A 19,126-nucleotide genomic window follows, 5' to 3' on the forward strand; every position below is an offset into this window, starting at 1 on the left:
AGTGAGGATTAGCTTAGCCTAGAAATATGATCTGGCAATCTTTATCAGAGTTTATATACTACTCTAGCAAAGACTTGTTTATGATGTAAAACAAGTTTGCTATTCAGTTGCAGGGGAAAGGCAGAGGGGTGAGTTGAGGTGAAGTTTTACCCTTCCAGAAGAATCAATATGGTGCTTTCTTATTCTTTTTAGATAGTCTGTTGAGGCTGCTACAGAAAAACAGTGCCACACACAGTTTGCTTACCTTGAATATATTTCTTCGCTCTTTAATAAAGGTTAAAAAGAACGCTCAAGAAAGAATCTTAAGTCACTAGTGGGTCTGGCAACACACAAACCCTATTTAAGACTGCACAGAAGATTGGTTATCCACAATAAGGGATGAGAGTCATGTACCTGTCATTCCCTGAATCTGTTATTTTAATGGTAAACAAATATAACTTGGTTCCAAACAAAGGGTAACAAGTCCTATTGCAAAACTTCTATAGTATGAAGGGGTTGAAGTTTTTTCTGTTGTGAACCACCCCGGGATCTTCCAATGAAGAATGTTATGTTATACTATTACTACTACTACTAATAAATAATAATAATAATAATAAAGTTGCTATACATTATAGTATGCCTGGAATTCATGGCTTCCTCATACTACTGGAAGAAACAGTGTTGGGCACAATTGTATAGTCTTTAGGAGAGCATCCTAGCAGTGTTCAGAATTCCTCAAGCGCCAGGTGTGTTTTGCAACTGGTGCAGGTCCAATTGCGATGTGGAGATCTCTGGATGCCAGGTTGGCAACTGACATCCCATCTGGCAGGCCCCTCCAGCTCTCTTAAGCAGGTATTCGCCTTGAAGCCTGAATTTATTTTATTCTGGATTTTTAAATTTGATGTCTTTATGTGTTGTAAACTGCCTTGAGCTTTTTTTCTTTAAAATATAAAACAGTATAGGAATGAAATGAATTATAATAAGAAATTTCACTGGCGACCGTAACCCAGGTTTAAGGTGCTGTTTGGCAATATATATATGAATGATTTTCTAACACTCCACCCTAGGAGCCATGGGATACTACAGATCTCACTCTCTTCAGGTAGAGAAGAGGATGCCCTTGGAAACTCATTTTCTGCCAACATGGAATGAACCATTGCTGGTGCTCCCCGGCATTCAGAGCTCCAATGGTGGAAAGGGCAAAAATGGGCCAGAGTCTAGGATTGGGGTTCCAAATCGCTCTCATTCTCTCAAAATATTCCTAGAATGGTGGGGCCTGAGTTCAACATACAGATTTTCCTCCTCATTAGCCCCAATAGGAATAAAATCTATTTAAAACAAAAAAAGAAACAGGGGAAGAATAAAAATTCCCTCCCCACAACTTCCACCTTGGTGACAAGAGCCCAACAAGGCTTTGGATTTGGTGGTTCATCCACCTCCCACCCTCACCCCTGCTCTGGCTGGCTGGCTGTTTTTTCCTGCCTGTGCTGCAGTAGATTCTCATGGCATTTGGTTAACTCTATGTTTGGGTCAAGAGGGCACTTTCAAACACAGACATTCTTGCAGCGGGAAGTACACATCTAAATCTGAGACTTCTTGTCATCCAGCACTGTTCATTCCTAAAGAATTAGAAGAACTCACATTTGAAAAATCTGTCTATTTCTTTGCTGGCTTATCTACACTGGACCAGAACAGAAGGACCTTGAATAATGATCTATTCTATGTGCCTATGCTCAGACTGAAGCCGTAGTAGTTCATTTGTTGACATCTGTCATTTTCACAATACTCAGTTGCAATGTCAGAGAAAGATATTAATTCATTTTCAAAGAAGGGAAATTATATTTTCTTGTTGCTAAGGGATAGGGCTTATGTTTCTATGTAATTGGGAGTGGGGGGAGATACTAGGATGTAAGCACCATGCCAGTGATTCAACTAATCTCAAGAAAAAGAAGCCCATAATGTCAGGTTCTTTTGTTGCTGTTACTGAAGGCATCTCCCTTGCACCAGTGCCATAACCAGCATAAATTATATTTTACTGTATTGATTTTCGGTTACAAAATTGTCCAAACATAAATAATAAAACATGACTTAACTGACAAAAAGTGAATTATAGGGGGGACATAAATACAAAATATATCATTTTAAAATACATAATGAAGTGACTACAGTAAACAGTGATTCTTCAGTCAATCAACCTGGAAAACACAGATAATAGAAGTGAACTAAAGGGTATTGCAATATACCATATTGCAATATATGTTGTGGGCATTTCTCTTTCATTTGTTGTTTCATTTGTATATTTAATAAAACTATACCATACAATATAAAGATTATCTTGGTTTTCTCTCTCCCCTCTATGAAAAAAGCAAGACTTAAGGGAATCTTACATACTTTTTGTTTGCTAGGTTATACTCAAAATATATCAAGAACCTTTGTAGCTGGCTATCACAATAACTTATTTGGCTTTTCCAAGTCCATGGTGTTGCTATGCCTAATCTTACAGAAAGAACATTACCACACCCAACGTTTTTATAGAAAGGCAACATGCCTCGGAAAGACCTTAGCAAAACTTATTAGTGCTTCTAATAGGCACAATTCTGGCATGGACACAAGTCTGTCTGGACATTATACCTAATGAGGGCCATTATATCTAAGGAGGCTGATAATGGAACAATTTATTTGCCTGTAATTTGCCAGAGCACAGGGGTTAGAGAAACGAACTAAAAGACCCAGCAGAACATAATTAATGTGAACACGATCCCCAAGAAGGCTCCTTAAAAGAAAAGGGTACTAGAAAATGAAATGCTATTCAATGGCCACCAGCAGTCAGAATTTCATTAATATTTCAAATAAGGAGAAAGAATCTAAACAGAAAAGTATGCTTTGGGCCAGACGTGAGGATCTAGCCTTCTGGGGCACTAATTGTACTAGTTCTCAGCAGATGACAGTAAATCACGACTAAAGCCTTTTCCTTAATTATTCACAAAGAGGAAGGAGGGTTTAAGGTCAACAACAAAGACATAAATGTATATTATTATTATTATTATTATTATTATTATTATTTTATTAATGCAGGGAGAAACATGTTATATAACCTCAAAGTGAAAAATAACACACACAAAAATAACACAAAACAACAACAGGATGGCAGGACAGCAACCAAAGAGTTGTTAGTAATTCACTGGGGCTTCTTGGTAGCTTTTGATACGACTATCTGAGGTGGGATTGGGAGCACTGCATGGTGCTGGTGGTGTGTGTATGTCCTCTACTCTGGATCACTGAAGGGACTGTATACACATGAAGGTAATAGATGGCCAATGAAAGACCTTGTGTGAGTCAGGGAAGGGAGGATCTCCCAGGTGGGATGCTGGGAGAAGAAAGGGAAGCTCTGAGGAGAGCTGGGGGGGGTCCACCCTCTTCTGTGTGAGACAAGGAAGAAGAGCTACCTCTGAGAGAGACTTCTGTGCTGCTGCTTCTTTTTATTTCTGTTTCTGTTTCTATCTAGATTTGTTTCTTGTATCTTATTGTACTATGAAAAAGCTTTAATAGAATTTTACGGGGAAAGAGAAAAAGAAAAAGCGGGTAGCTGTGTAGATTAATGGCCTTTAACTAGTGGGTTGGGACCCACTACTGCAGGGGTAGGCAACCTAATGCCCATGGGTCGGAAGCAGCCCATGGAGGCTGTTTAACCAGCCCACAAGCCACCCTCGACCCAAGTCGCCTGCTCAGCGAGTCCCTGTGCGCTGCACTAAACCAGCACCGCATGGTGCGGGGACTCTCTTCCACGGCTCCAGAAATCGCTTCTGCGCATGCCCAGACACTGAAAGTCACTTCTGCGCAGGTGCAATTTTCAGTGTCTGGGCATGTGTAGAAGCAATTTCCAGCACCATGGAAGAAGAAGAAGAGTTTGGATTTGATATCCTGCTTTATCACTAACCTAAGGAGTCTCAAAGCGGCTAGCAATCTCCTTTCCCTTCCTCCCCCACAACAAACACTCTGTGAGGTGAGTGGGGCTGAGAGACTTCAAAGAAGTGTGACTAGCCCAAGGTCACCCAGCAACTGCATGTGGAGGAGCGGGGAATCGAACCCAGTTCACCAGATTACGAGTCCACTGCTCTTAACCACTACACCACACTGGCACTACACCACATGGACATGCACAGAGTGATTTCCGGTGTCATGTTGCGCCGGTCCGGGCCACGGAGGAGCTCCGCGGGAATGATCCTGCCCATGCCCGGTAAGCCTTGCCAACCCCTGCACTACAGCATCACAACAGCACTACCACCATGCAAATAAATGGCAGAGGGTCTCCAAATACCAGTACATGTTTGGGTAGAAGAAGAGTCCTAAGTTTGAAAAAATTAAAGACTACAGATATAGTTTATGTCTGAAGCTGCTGTTGAATACAGTGTAAGCATGGAATTTAGTCTGTTTTTCTGTGTGATTTTCGTAATGGCAGGAGTCCAGATTTTTCTTCTCATATGGTTGCAGCTTACCCCCATTCTTTTGCATGTCCCAGAGTGAAAAGAAAATACTTAGGATTATTTATTTAACAATTATATAGTTTGCTATGGATACCTGACAAGACTGAGGATAATTACTGGTAGTGAAGTGCCTGCAGCATTGAAGAGGACTCCCAAGCCTCAAAATCCCATGACTGCCATACAAGGCTCTGAAGAGGGTTGTTTGAACTTATTTCTTCTGGCACATCACACAAGCAGGGCAATGTTCCAAACAAAAAGCAAATGAAATAACTTCCAAGTTTTGCATCCAAAACATGCAAGATGCATCGTTAAATTATATTTCACCACTTCATTTCAAGAGCCCTCAAACCATGGACAGCCCAAGCTACATTTTGCTCCTTGCGCCCTAAGCCAACATCGCCCACACATCACATTTTTTCTCTTTGCGGTTATGAATGTTCTAAGCCTAGTTTTAAAAAGAAGGAGTACTCAGGAAGCCACATTCTATTCCTGTTAAATAAGAAACAGGGAGAACATGAACTCAGTGTATCTGCCTCCATAATAAGCTGAAGTTTTCACATTCTGCTGGACTCTACCTTAAGGATTTATGCCCTATTTTAATAAAAATGTATTCATGAAATATGGAATATCCTGGGAAAACTCAGGGAAAAGATGCACACCTTTCTCACAAGAGAACACAGTGCCATTTGTTCTCCACAACTTCTCCTGCTTAAGAGAGCAGTCCTGGGTTACTGCAGAACCAGGGAGTGACCCGGTTATGAAATACATATATTGACCCAATATGAGTCTTGTGTCCACATATTCTGTTCTTTTGCCACCTCAACCCTCCTCAGCATACTGTGATTAATCCAGGAAGTCTTTAATCAAAAATCAGCATCCCGTTATGTCCAAGTCAGGAAACTATGCTTGCCAAGATAGGAACAAGCCAAGATCTTTAACCAGCTTCAATCCTAACACTTCTACCTTTTAAAAAATTATAAACCTTTATTTGTTGCTGTTACTTTGCTGAGCCTGATGTGTCAGGATAAAAGTCAAAGATAATAATATTCTGCAATTATTTCATATTTTAAAAAGTATTTGGGATGTGCTATTGGTCCAGAAAACAAAACCAGTGTACTGACCATGCACCAATGGGAACATGTTATACCTATGTTGCAACACCTGCACTAGTTGCCCATTTTCTTCTGGGCACCCTTAAAAGCAGGGTGGATTTGATTTAAATCAAATTGATTTAAATCACTAGTCAGTAAGACTTGATTTAAATCTTTCTTTCTTTTTACAGAAAGACTCATTCTTGCTGGTATAATCTTAACATTTACAACCAGAGGAAGGTTTCATTTTTGGAATAATAAATTTTCAGAGTAGTTTTTACAGTTATATCAAAAATTACTGATTTGGTCATACTATTAGAAATCTCTGTGTCCCTCTTACTTGGCCTTGTGAAACAAGGACAACCCTTTCCTTGGCTGTCTTTTGCCAAGTTTTTGCCAGCTAAGTATCTGCTAATTTATTTAAGGGCTTTGTTTCATATATGCTCTCAACCCTTTCTATATTTTTAGTGTATCCTATAGTTAACTTATGTAAAACAAAATTCGTAATTATCTAATGTGATTATTAAAGTACATTTTCTACTACTGTAATAAAGTTTCTGGGGTTGTTTAAAAAAATCAATTTGACCAATCAATCAAATCTTTTTGGTGAAGAAAATGCCCAACCCTGCCACTCCACAACAAAGTTGAACTAGTACAAATCAAAGGGTGTGATCCTAACCTAGGTTGCTGAGGGTGAGGGGGAGGCTTAAATGAACATCGGAACCACAGCTATACCTACAACCTTGTCACATACACGGGGGTTGCAAATTGCTGGGCTAGCTTGGAGCTGGCGCAGCAATGGTACCTGAATCAGCCCAATGTGACAACAGCAGGACAACCTCAGGATCCAGCAGAAAACCTGCCAATGGCACTTCTGCCCATGCAGCACAAGAAGGCGTTTCATGCTGTCTGAGTTACACTGGCACCAACCTGCAGGAAGAGGCTAGAAGGGCAGGGCATGATCCTTCTGCCCAATCTGAAGTACAAATGCCACCCCCACCCTCAAAGAGGGTTTAGATTGCTGCACCCTACATTATAAAATGCTAAGTGAAACACTTAAAACTTTCGTAACTCTAGAGTATTGAAGCTTGAAAGGTAAACCAGCAGCTCCTTTAAGGTAAAGCAGCCTACACAAAATAAAACCAAGAAACCAGGGCGGACATTTTATTGCTGCTTTCAAATTTGCTCTCTCCCCCCCCCCAATTGTTTTCTCTGACAAAGAGCTTTAAACAAAATTTTGAGAGATTTTGACTGAGAGGGTCCAATTAATATAAATTTATTGAAGTTTTCTTACTTTAACACTGCTAAAGAAAGGTAAAATCAATCAATCATTTTATTTGTATGCCATCTTTTGAAATTTAAGACTATACTCAACATATTCAAAATTACGTAACTACCAACAATACAAAAGTAGTCATAAACATATAATCAAAAAGTACACAACCAAACTGGAACAATTCCACATAAATCATAAAATCCAAAATAAAGATCCAAAAAATTAACAGCAACAACAGCAATAGCCCCCTCCCAACAAAATCCTAAACAATTCTCTAGCCCAAGATTCTGTTCAGCAGTCTCAGCTTGCATAGCTGGAGTCATTCAGGGCCCCACTCTCCCAGGCCAGGTAAGAAAAGGCTTGCAAGACAGGGAGAAAGTCTTCAAGGACTCACTGTCAAGATGGTCTTTGATTTCAAAAAAGCAGATTATCACTTCCTGACATGTTAACTGTACATGATTAAGAAGTCATTGTCTACATGTATTGTTGTATAAATAAAAATTAGTAATGAGGCACCTTAAAACCTAACAAATTTATTGAGGAATAACAGCTTTCAGGGACCACGGCAGGAGTAGGGATCTTTCCGCAGCTAGTAGGCTGGATCTTCACCTCTCCTATCCTCAGAGGCCATTTTGACAGTTGGGCAGCCCCAGCTACCTGCCAATCCCCTGAATGTCACTATTATGTCAGATGAAGTTTTTTCTTTGATGGTAGGGCAAAGACACAAAGCTTTGTAAGTGCCATGAACCAGCTGATCAGCAGTGTCTGCCAACTTCACTTTCAGTAGGGAGCAGGGTCCTTACCTGCCCCACACCTGGCATCATATATGACATCAGGTGTGGAGTAGGAGAGCATGAATTGGGGGGGGGTCTTGCAGATCAAATAACGACCCTGACTATATCTAATTAGGCCTGGTCTAGAGTCCACACAAAGCTGGGAGGATTGAAAATACTGTAGCAAGGAAAGGAAATGCAGAAAGTACTAACAGTGATAATGTTATTAACAGCAGTTATTCACAAACCACCTATTATTAATACTAAACATCATGGCATATTAACTATGTATGTGCCAAGTTAATGAACTTCTTTAGGGGACCTAAGCCTTGCTATATGACAGACATTTTATACAGCAGATCTTTATACTGATGAATACTGATAGCACTATATATAGTAATGATCTTAGTGTGTTCAATATATCTTAAGTAGAATCTTTTTATAGGCAGGAGACATTAATTTTATCTCATGCTTTAATTGTACCGTTTCTAAGGCAACTAAAATTTATATGCAATGGGTAAACAAACTCGACAGTTATTACTCCAAAACACTGTCCTATTTCACATCTGCCCTTCCAGATTTTCTCCTTCCAATAAATAGAGAATTTAACAGAGATCCAAAATGCAGCCCTCAACAGAGATTAATGGAGAATGAGGACTCAACATTGACCATGGGATCACAGAATAGTCACAGGTGCTGTAGTCCTGCATCCAGAATGATAAATCAATTATCTAATTCTGCACTCTAAGCCACCATCTCAATCTCCAAGCTATCATTAATGTTGTTTTGAGAAATGGAAGAATACCAAGCAAGATTTCATAAATGTTTACAGCTCTGATGGATAGTCCTACAAGACTGCTCCTGAAGCTTATGAATCCCATTAAATTTACATTGGTCACAAGAGTGCCTCAAATAAGAACTCTGCATTATCATTTATTAAGTATATATAGCCAATATGCTGCTTTGCTTGTATTTATAAACAAAACTACATGTGTACTTCTTAATGTTCTAGAAGCATTGTGGCGTTGTACCACTCTGGATTACCGTGGCATATTTAAGCATCAAGTCAGTGCCCCAGTCAGACAAATCATTTATATAAGAAGCAACCCATTAACAGCAGTCACTTGTATCTGACATTCCACACTCAAGACACTAATCTGTCATGATTCTCCTATCCTCCAGCTTCTTTTTTCTCTTGCAAGTCTAACCAACTCACCTAATCCCTATTATGCTAATTCCCCAACCCGTTCTCTTAACCTATCCTTGTGCCTCAAAGCTTCACTGTGCAACTGCAGTGCACCCAATGCCTATCCCATTTACACACACACACACACACACAGAGAGAGAGAGAGAGAGAGAGAGAGAGAGAGAGAGACAGACAGACAGACAGACAGACAAGAGAGAGAAACTCTGGCAAAGTCTGACTTGCAATCTATCCCACAGTAGCAAACCTGTAGCACTGTGGATTAACCCTAGCCTTAATCCACAAAGTACCAGGGTTTTTTCTCCCATGCAAACCTATCCCCCACCCACTCACCTTGTGCATCCACTACAAAAGAATATCAACCCACTCCCCAGCCTCTCCATTCTGCGCTGCTACAATGAACTTCTTCCCAAATGCTCTGCGACATTTCAGGCCAGCCCTCCACCTGGCAGCAAGCTGCGCTCCTCTTTTTTCCTCTCCACCCCCAAATCCATTATGGCATTCCCCACACATACCTCTCAATGCAGCCCCATCCCCCTGCCCTGTGCTTCAAAAGTGCAGCTCTAAACCCAACAACATACCACAAACTGTACAATATCTTGCACCACCCTCAATCCAACCTTGTCCTCACATCCCCACAATGTCACCCTGCCACACACACCCTGTCTCCCTGCAACAATGCCAGCCCCGCAGGTATGCTCCTGCCTCCCAATGCAGCTCTATCAGAGGGCAGGCCTAACAGCCCAACAGCCCATGCACCCTACATGGTATCTTTGTGATGGATTTTAAATTGCTCCAAACCATCTTGGGTGGGCACCAAACTCTCCTGAAAAGTAAACAAATAAACTAGGCCCCTAGCCCTGTAATCCAGCCACATGATAATCCTGTCACCCTTCCATCATATTCACTCAGTCACAGAAAGGCAGCTTTGACCTTGCTCCCCAAAACACCACTTTTCTCAAGCCAGCATCCATTACTCAACCCCCTCTCTCTTTAACTTCTTCTCCTGAAGAGAAAAATGGATCCCTCTTTCAGTAATGCTTTACAAGCTTCCTCCCCACCCTTGGCAGCACAGCCCTCCCGTTTCTTCTCCTGCAGAAGCAAACAATAAAGCCAATTCAGCCTCCTCCCCTTCATACGCTGCTGCTTCCCCAAGCATCCCCAACACCTTCCTTGCACATGGCACCCTCCTCCTCATGGGGCCAGGATCTCCCCAGCCCCGCTACTTGCAACTACTCCCCCCTTGTCACCTTCCAACTACCTCAGCAGCAGCCAGCCGCCTCTCCCTTAATGCACACAAGCCTCCTCCCACTTCCCCTTTTCCACCTCCAGCAACATTTTCTGCAATCAGCTCTAGCTCCCCCCCCCCAAATTGCTAACCTAGCTAGATCACAAATACCATTTCGGGAGCCTGTACCCTTTTGTACAAACCCTGCCTCCACATTCACACACACACAAACACAAAACATTTCCATTCCTTTCCTTCCTTCCTTTTTTGCAATCCCCTCTCCTTGCATGTAGGCACCTCTCCAACCGCAAGCCCCCAACTCTTGTCCCTTCAACTCTTCTTTTTTTCCCTCCTGTCTGATGCATCCTCTTCATTGACTGATTGCATTTATAGCCCACCTTTCCCCCAGCAAGCTCAAAGTGGCACACATTCATTCATTCATTCATTCATTATTTGGAGTGCTTGCACCCCCAATTCTTCTGCCAAAAAAGGCTACCAGAGCAGTTTACATACATGAAATCAAAACAAGACGCTCCCTACCAGCAGGCTTACATTCTAACAAATAAGCGAACAAAAATACAGAGTACAAGGGGGGAAAGGAGGGAAGAGGGAAATGAAACACAAGAAAACTCCAATGTGGCACTGAGGAAGCCTGGTGAAATGACTGCCCTCAGATGACAGCTGAGTGCAGCGCTCTCCTCCTCCCCATTTTACAACCTCGCAACCCTGCGAGGCAGGTGAGGCTGAGTGACTGGCCCAAAATCAGAAAAAAACCCCAACCCCACGGCGACCCCCCCCCCACTCCATGCAACGACCGACAGCCCCCACCTCTCTCACATCTGTCACCTTCTTCTTCTCCTTCTCCCCCCCTCCCCGCTGGCTCTTCTTCTTCTTGTCACCCGTCCATTCCACCCATTCATTCATCCGAAAACTCCCCCTCCCCTCGCACCCCTCACTCCCGCGCCCACCCCTCTTCCCGCGCCCTTCTCCTGCGCGCCCCTTCTGCCAACGGACACTCCCTACTGAAGAGAGACACCGATCCCCTCTCTCCCATACAGAGACCTCCCCCCGCAGCCCAGCCTCCCCACCCCACCCCACCTGTCTCTCCTCACCGGCCTGGGTGGTGTCGCTGAGGTCGTAGGCGGCGGCCCCGGGCGCTGCTCCGGAGGCTTGCGGGAACTCCCGGAGCTTCCTGCCGCTGAGGCAAAGGATGCCGGAGCTGCCGGCTTCCTCCAGGGCCTTTTCCAGGCTGCGGCCCGAGGGAGGCGCCGGGGAGGACGACGACGAAGACGACGCGGACGACGAGGCGCCGCCGCCGCCGCCGCCGCCGCCGGACGAAGCGCCTCCGCCGCCCGCCGCCCAGGCCGGCCCGGTGCCCGGGTACGAGAGCGTGAGGTGCGCCGGCAGCCCGAAGAACCCCGAGCCCGGCAGGCCCAACTCCGAGCAGGGCGGCGGCGGAGGCGGCGGGAGAGGCAGCGGAGGGGGTGGCGGAGGAAGGGGCGGCAGGGACAGCGGGGACGAAGGCGGAGGGCCGGCGGGGCCCGAGCTGGGCCCGGAGCCCCCCGCTCCTCCGCCTCCGCCCGTGGTGCCTCCGCCTTGCCCGGCCGCCATCGATGCCGCTGAGGAGAGCCGACGCCGCACGACCCACAATAATAACAAACGGCGGCAGGAGGGAGCAGCGTCGGGTACTGCGCAGGCGCCGGGGAGGGGCAGGGCCGCGCGCGCGCGCAGGCAGGCGAGGAGGGAGGGGGGCGGGCGCGTCTCCGCCTGCCTGAGGCGGGAACGGGCGGGGCGCGAGGCAAGGCCGTTTTCTCCTCAGGGGCGGCCTTCCGATTCTGCCGTCAGAGCATCTGAGGAGCCGAGGAACCTTAGCGGGGGGCGTTAAATATATGGGGAGGAGGGCAAGTTGACGGGCGTTGCCATTCAGAGGGTGTGTGCACGCGCCACGTCATGTGATCAGGGAGGGGCTTACCTGGCCCCCTCCCAAAATTTCATTCAAGTTGGCAAACCGACCAACCAAATCCCCCGCTCTGCAATGTGGGTTTTTGAAGAGAAAATGCATATCTCCCCCCCCCAAAAAAAAAATTCCCATTCACACATACTTTTTATTTCCAGACATGGGTTTTGTAGCGTTTCCATATCTTTATTTGCATCAAGCCACTAGCCATAGCAAAAAATAATAATGTTCTGAACATAGAGGTAAAAACATAGAGGTAAATACAAAATACATTCTGGCAGTTTGTATCAATCAAATGATAGATCTAATTCTAATTGCCCCTACTATTTTTTATTTTTATTTTTTGCAATTTTTGCTGTCACCTGACTGAAACCGCTTCAGTGTTTTCTTATAAAGGGAAAGTGCTGCATTATATTTTTATATTAATTTTTTATATAACAAAGCAAAAAAATGTTATCACTCTTTTTTCCCTTGCTGGCTTATATGAAAATTCATCAGCATCCATCTCTACTGGTAGTCAGCGCTTGGAGATTTAAGAAGGAAAACTGTCATCTTCACCACCATCTTCTTTACATTCTGCATAGATGGAGAAATACAAGGCTTATTGTCCTTTCTGCTCAGACAGAGCTTGTGGATTTATGTAGAAATATAGAAAAGGCCAAGATAGCTGTGCTAATCCAGAAGAAGAGGAGGAGGAGGAGGAGGAGGAGAAGAAGAAGAAGAAGAAACCCTCCAAAAAACCTAGCTGGAAACCAGACATAATGATGGAATCTACACACATACAGTATAATAAAAACCATTGCAAAAATATTTTTAAGCGTTTTTTTAATACATTGAATTTTTCATAAGGCTCGCCATCTAGTGTCACACTGTATATTGCACTTAAAACACAAAATGTTTTATTTGCAGCTGTATGGCTGCAATGTCTCAAAAATAGCAAGATTCCAAGTCCAGGGCTCTCCATCAAGCAAAGCAAGGGGGTCATCTCCTAGAGGCCAAGCCCTTTTGGGTCACCCCAATATTTTTTGGGAGGGGCTACCCCCATGTTCAAAAGTGGAGGAGAAGACCAAGCGCTGCACAGCTTCAGTGGCCAGCTCCTTCGGTGGTGGCAGGAGAAGGAGCCACAGCTTTTTTAGCTGCTGCATCACACTGTTGACTCATGTCAAGTTTATGGTCTACCAAGACTCCGAGATCCTTTTCACATGTACTGCTCTCAAGCCAGGTGTCACCCATCCTGTATTTGTGCCTTTCATTTTTTTTTGCCCAAGTGTAGTACTTTACATTTCTCCCTGTTAAAATTCATCTTGTTTGCTTTGGCCCAGTTCTCTAATCTGTTAAGGTCATGTTGAAGTGTGATCCTGTCCTCTGGGGTATTAGCCACCCCTCCCTATTTGGTGTTGATGCCTACAACTTTCAAAGAATCATAGAACTGTAGAGCTGGAAGGGATATTGAGGGTCATCTAGCCCAAAACACCCTACAATGCAGGAATATACCGGTAGATGGCTGCCCAACTTCTGCTTAAAAACACCCAATGAAGGCGAGTCCACAACCTCCCGAGGGAGACTGTTCCACTGTCAAACAACTCTTACTGTCAGAAAGATTTTCCATATGTTTATTCAGAATCTCCTTTCTTGTAACTTTAAGCCATTGGTTTGGGTCCTACCCTCCAGAGCCAGAGAAAACAAGGTAGCTCCCTCTTCCATGTGACAGCCCTTGTGGTTTCTGAAGATAGCTATCATATCTCCTCTCAGTCTCCTCTTTTCCAGGCTAAACATATTCAACTCCTTCAACTGCTCCTTATAAGGCTTGGTTTCCAGACCCTTGATCATCTTAGTCATGCTCCTCTCTCATTTTATACACCATCAAAAATTAATCTCAGGATCTGCCAATATAACAAGTGCCTGTTTCTACTAGTGTGTTCTGTGCGTTCCACTGAAGTCATATGATGAATATGGGTGACAGCTGGGCTTTCATTCCAAGCAATGGACAGGGACCTTCGCTTCTTTATTCCAGCATCCCGGTTTGTAACCTGGTGGGCTGGATGGGGGCAAACAAACTGACTTGGAAAGGCAGGTGGGTGGTTCTTGAGTCTGGTGGGCACGGTTTGGGGAAAATTGCTGCCAAGGACAACTGGGACACTCTGACCAATCAAGACTGGCCCATTTGCTGGAGGCTCCCCACAACTGTGCAAAGGTAGAAGAGCTTCTGGAAGAGTTGTGCAGAGACCAACAAATGAACTATGGGTGGAGGGGGTGTCATATTTGCCATCCTTTGTACCTCTGAGAAAACTCATCACACCCAACCTGCTGTAGCCTGAAACTGGGTGTGTGTGGTGCAGCAGAAGAGGACACTGCTGTAAGCCACCTGCCTGAAAATGTTTTATCAGTCCTGGGCGCCTGCCCATCATCCCTAGAGTGAGAGACTAGGGAGATGCCAGCAGATTGCAAGAACCCTCTTTCTTGTGAGATATTTATTTATTTATTTATTTATTTATTTATTTATTTAATTTTGAGGGTGGTGATCTTTGAGTTTGCTTGTGTGAGAGCCAGGATGGGTAGGTGAAGTCCTGGGAGAGAGTCAGGAGACTGAGAGGTGGTTTGTGGGAATGGGTTTCCAAATTTATTACTGTATTGATTAGTAATTCACATGAATTCACATGGGTTCTTTTTGAAGCATATGTCATTGCTGTTGTTTTACACACTGCTTAGAGATATCTTTTCATATAGTAAGTTGCATAGTAATTGCCTTAATAACAATAATCATAAAAGTCAATATTGTCTCACTAAATTTTGAGAGTTATTTGGGGGTATTGACAGGCATGTGGGTAACATGTGGGACAGTATTCATTCATTCATTCATTCAACTTTTAAAACCACCCTTCATCCAAAGTAGATCCCCAAGTGATCTGTTTTATTTATTTTTATATATTTATACTGCTCTTCATCCAAGGATCAGAGGGTGGTTTACAATATAAAAACACAAAAATACACAACATAGTAACAAACAAAACAACAACAACACCCCAGTTTAAAAGGCCATAGATTATTAGGCAAAGGCCTGGGAGAAGAGGAATGTTTTCATCTGGAGCCTAAAGATATGTAATGATGAAGCCAACAAGGCTGGCTTGCTAGTGGGAGCATCCCACAAACAGGGTCTGGGTCGGTTTATATGGTGAAACATGGTTTTGTATTCCTGAGCCACTTAAGGCTTTACTGGTCAAAATCAGCACTTTGAATTGGGCCCAGAAACTAATTGCAGGATTGGTGCTGTATGCTGAAATGTCTTCCTTCAGTGTGGAACCTGACTACTGAATTCTGCACCAGCTGAAGATTCTGAACCATCTTCAGAGTCAGCCCCACATATCACAGTAATCTAGCCTAGAAGTTACCAGAGCATTGAAGACAGAAGTTAGGCTATCCCTGTCATGATAGGGGCATGGCTGGGCCACCAACCAAAGCTGATGGCGCATTTGCAGCAGAACAACTGACTCCTTCACCTGTCCAGCTGCAACAAAATATGTTTCTCCCTCATCGGTCTCCGCTGTAACCTTCCAACAGTTTGACTTCACCCCCAAAGGTGTGCTTCTACACTGATTCCCGAAACAGATGGATGCCGGCAATAATCAGATGAATAGTGCTTTGGTTGGCTTTCTCTGCTTTAATGGTTTGTGATATTTCCCCCAGATTAGCTACTACATTATTGCTATCTGGAAAAGAAATAGCACAACAAACGCAAGATGAAAATAAACCAGAACAATTGTGGTACAAAGCACTTGTTGTATAAAACCTTACAGGAGTTCATTCAGGAAGTTACAGGATATACACACATGAAATGAAGCAGGGTCCCCCTCCCCTTATTTTTCATTTATTTATTGCATTTCCATCCCACCTTCTTCTTCAAGGAGCTTAAGGCTATGTACATGGTAATCCCCACTACTACCCTGTGAGGTAGGTCAGGCTGAGAGGCAGTGACTGGATCACCCAGTGAGTTTCATGGATGCATGGGGATTTGAACCCTGGTCTTTCAGGTCCTAGTCTGACACTGTAACCACTAGCCACCCCAAAACCTCTGCAGGCACAAAAAGCAGAATTGTGGGTGACTGCCCTCATAGCATCAAAATCATGCTTAATCATGAGCATGCAGTTAAAAATAAATCATTAGAGTTCATAACACCTGGAAACTGCTGCACTGGCTACACCAGATCTTCGCTGACTGGCAGGAGCCTGAGTCAGAAGCCTTTCTAACCCCTACCTTGAGATGGCAGATACTCAAACCTAGGATCCTATACAGTGGTACCATGGTTTAAGAACAGTCCAGTTTAAGAACGATTTGCTTTACAAACTCCGCAAAACCAGAAATAGTGTCTTGGTTTGAGAACTTTATCTCGGTTTAATAACAGAATCCGAACAGTGGAAGGGCACCAGCAGCAGGAGGTCTCATTAGGGAAAGCGCACCTCGGTTTAAGAACAGTTTCAGTTTAAGAACAGACTTCCGGAACGGATTAAGTTCAAAAACCAAGGTACTACTGTATATATGGCAGAACAGGAGCTCTGCTGCTTAGCTATAACCATTCACAAACACTGGCTGTTCCCTTCCCTGTTGGGACGTCCTTCCTCTTTTGAAATATTCTGAAAACACAGTACTGTCCAATACATAGAATCATGGGATTGTAGCATTGGAAGGGGTCATCTGGTCCAGCCCTGGCAATACAGAGAGCTCAGCTAAAGCATCCATGACAGATGGCCATCCAACCTCTGCTGAAAAACCTTCTGCTTGTGGAAGCAGAGTCCACAACCTACTAAGGGAGTGGTGATTACTTCTTTGCCCAATATAGGGCTACTTAACATGTTCAATGTGTGATGTAAAATGCAGGAGCAGTCAAACACAACATTGCTAGAGTGGACATAGAAGGGGAACTCTAGGCCAGCCAGTCAGAACTTGCTGTTTCTCCTGGGCTGGGATGGACTTCCTCTGTGTAACTGGAGATGGGTGTGGTCTCACCTGGGCAGGTTAACACAAAACCACAGGGACCAGTCTCCATCTTCCTCTCTTTTGGACCACATTCTCAAAGAAGTGAGACCGCTAGGATGCTCTCTTGGCTTCCAGCTTCCAGCCAAGAGAATACAAAGGAGCTGTTTTCCCTTATGGAACAGTCTCCTGAGTAAATGTAACTTTTACTAAGTTTAAGTCTGCCGTCTGGGATCCAATTGTGAACAGATGATTTCTTGCGAGTAAACGTTTTTATGCTTGTATAGAAGACTGTGTAATGTCTTATTTTGAGAGGGATTAATGGGGAAAATACCAGGACATTTATTACAGAGGTTTTAACAAACCTGAGCAAGCTTTCCACTGTGTGTGTGTGTTTAAAGGGAGAATGAGAACTCTGCTAATTTCTGGGACTTGTAAACACAAGTTGGAATAGGATATCTTAACCATTATATCCTCTCCTGCATCCCAAAACATTCCACATTCAAAACAACATTTTCTCAAACTGTTGAGTTCATGGACCCTTTGACGAGCTTATAAAGTTGCCAATGACCCCCCCCAACCCAAATTCTTAGGAATGCAAATGAAATGAAATTGGAGGGAATCTATATACGGTCAATATGTATTAATCATCATAAAATGTGAAAAATCAGGAAAACTGTTGTATGGTGAAATGCAATTGATAAAGATTAATACAGTATGGCATTAATGTGAATACATCATACAACTCTCTTCATCCCAACCATTGATCATGCTAGCTTGGCCTGATGCCAACTGTAATTCCAGCAGCCATTTTAAGGTATCATTTATTTTATTTTATTTATTAAATTTGTATACTAAATCTCAGGGCAGTTTGCAGCATAATGTGCTTGCTGTTATGAGGACTTTTTAATTGCTTTATACTCTTTATGGTTTATTTTTTTATGTATACCACTTACAAACACTAATGATTAAGCGACATATAAATGCTTTAGCTAAACGAACAATATCTGGAGGAGACCATGTAAACTTTTCCCAATCACTAGTATCCAAACCAGCATAGAGAGCGACACATTCCCAACTTGTATTCCTGTGTAGCAGCATCAATAGAAATATCAAGGTGAGTGCTGCAAACGATGGGTGTGTCACACCTGGAGCGGGGAGGGGATGTTATCTTCCTTGCAGTAAAATAGCACTGGATCCTGGTAGAACTTACACATTCCAGCTTGTCAACATCGTTCTTAGATTGTGGCACTCAGAGCTGAACACAGTATTCCAGATGTGGTCTGACCAAGGCAGAATAGAGCAGCATTATGTCTTCCCTTGACCTGGACACTATATTTCTGTTGATGCAGCCTAGAATAGTATCAGCTTTTTTTTGCTGCTGCATCACACTGTTGACTCATGTGAAGGTTGTGCTCCCCCAAGACCCCAAGATGCTTTTCACATGTACTTCTGGCTGAGTAGCTTTGCAAAATGCCATGTTCTCCAGCAGTGGAAGTGGTGGTGCAGGGAGAGCAAGAGGTGACAATTCCAATTTTGCCTCAGGTGGCAAAATGGGAAGGGCTGCCTCTGGTTATTGGCCACTGGTCAGAAGCAGTAATGTTTGTGAATACTGGTTGAGCCTGCTTGAAAGTTTTTTGCAGGCAGGGGTGCCAACTTGAATAAAATATGGGGGGGCAGGTAAGCCCTGTCCTGAATCGTCGATAATGTGATGTGGTGTACACACACACCATTTGAATAGCAATGCCCACCAAATATTTTATGGGGGTAGGGGTGGCGAAGGGTCCTCGGACTCTTGGAATTGACTCCTATGCTTGCAGGCATCTGGTACAGGATGCGAGACAAGATGGGTCACTGGCCTGCCTGATACAGAAAGCTCTTCCTATTCTCTTGAAACATTCGCTTTGGGGTGCAGAAAGATAAGGGATGCTATGCTCTACCTCAGGGGTCCCCAAACTAAGGCCCAGGGGCCAGATGCGGCCCAATAACCTTCTAAATCTGGCCCGCAGACAGTCCTGGAATCAGCGTGTTTTTACATGAGTAGAATGTGTCCTTTTATTTAAAATGCATCTCTGGGTTATTTGTGGGGCTTAGGAATTCGTTCATTTTTTTTTTCCTTCAAAATATAGTCCGGCCCCCCACAAGGTCTGGCCCCCTGCTGAAAA

At 43.8% G+C, this 19,126-nt stretch overlaps 1 protein-coding gene across 1 annotated transcript in view; it reads right to left on the minus strand.

The window, feature by feature from the left end:
- The window catches only part of LRCH2 (leucine rich repeats and calponin homology domain containing 2), a 53,108-nt gene extending 41,462 nt beyond the window's left edge, over positions 1–11,646 (minus strand). Inside the window, exon 1 of the mRNA XM_033137296.1 lies at positions 11,148–11,646. Coding sequence (XP_032993187.1) covers positions 11,148–11,646 — 499 coding nt within the window. The remainder of the gene's footprint in view (positions 1–11,147) is intronic.
- Positions 11,647–19,126: the final 7,480 nt, after the last annotated feature.

The sequence above is a fragment of the Lacerta agilis genome, chromosome Z (genome assembly GCF_009819535.1).
Source record: "Lacerta agilis isolate rLacAgi1 chromosome Z, rLacAgi1.pri, whole genome shotgun sequence".
In the NCBI taxonomy this organism is placed as follows: domain Eukaryota; kingdom Metazoa; phylum Chordata; class Lepidosauria; order Squamata; family Lacertidae; genus Lacerta; species Lacerta agilis.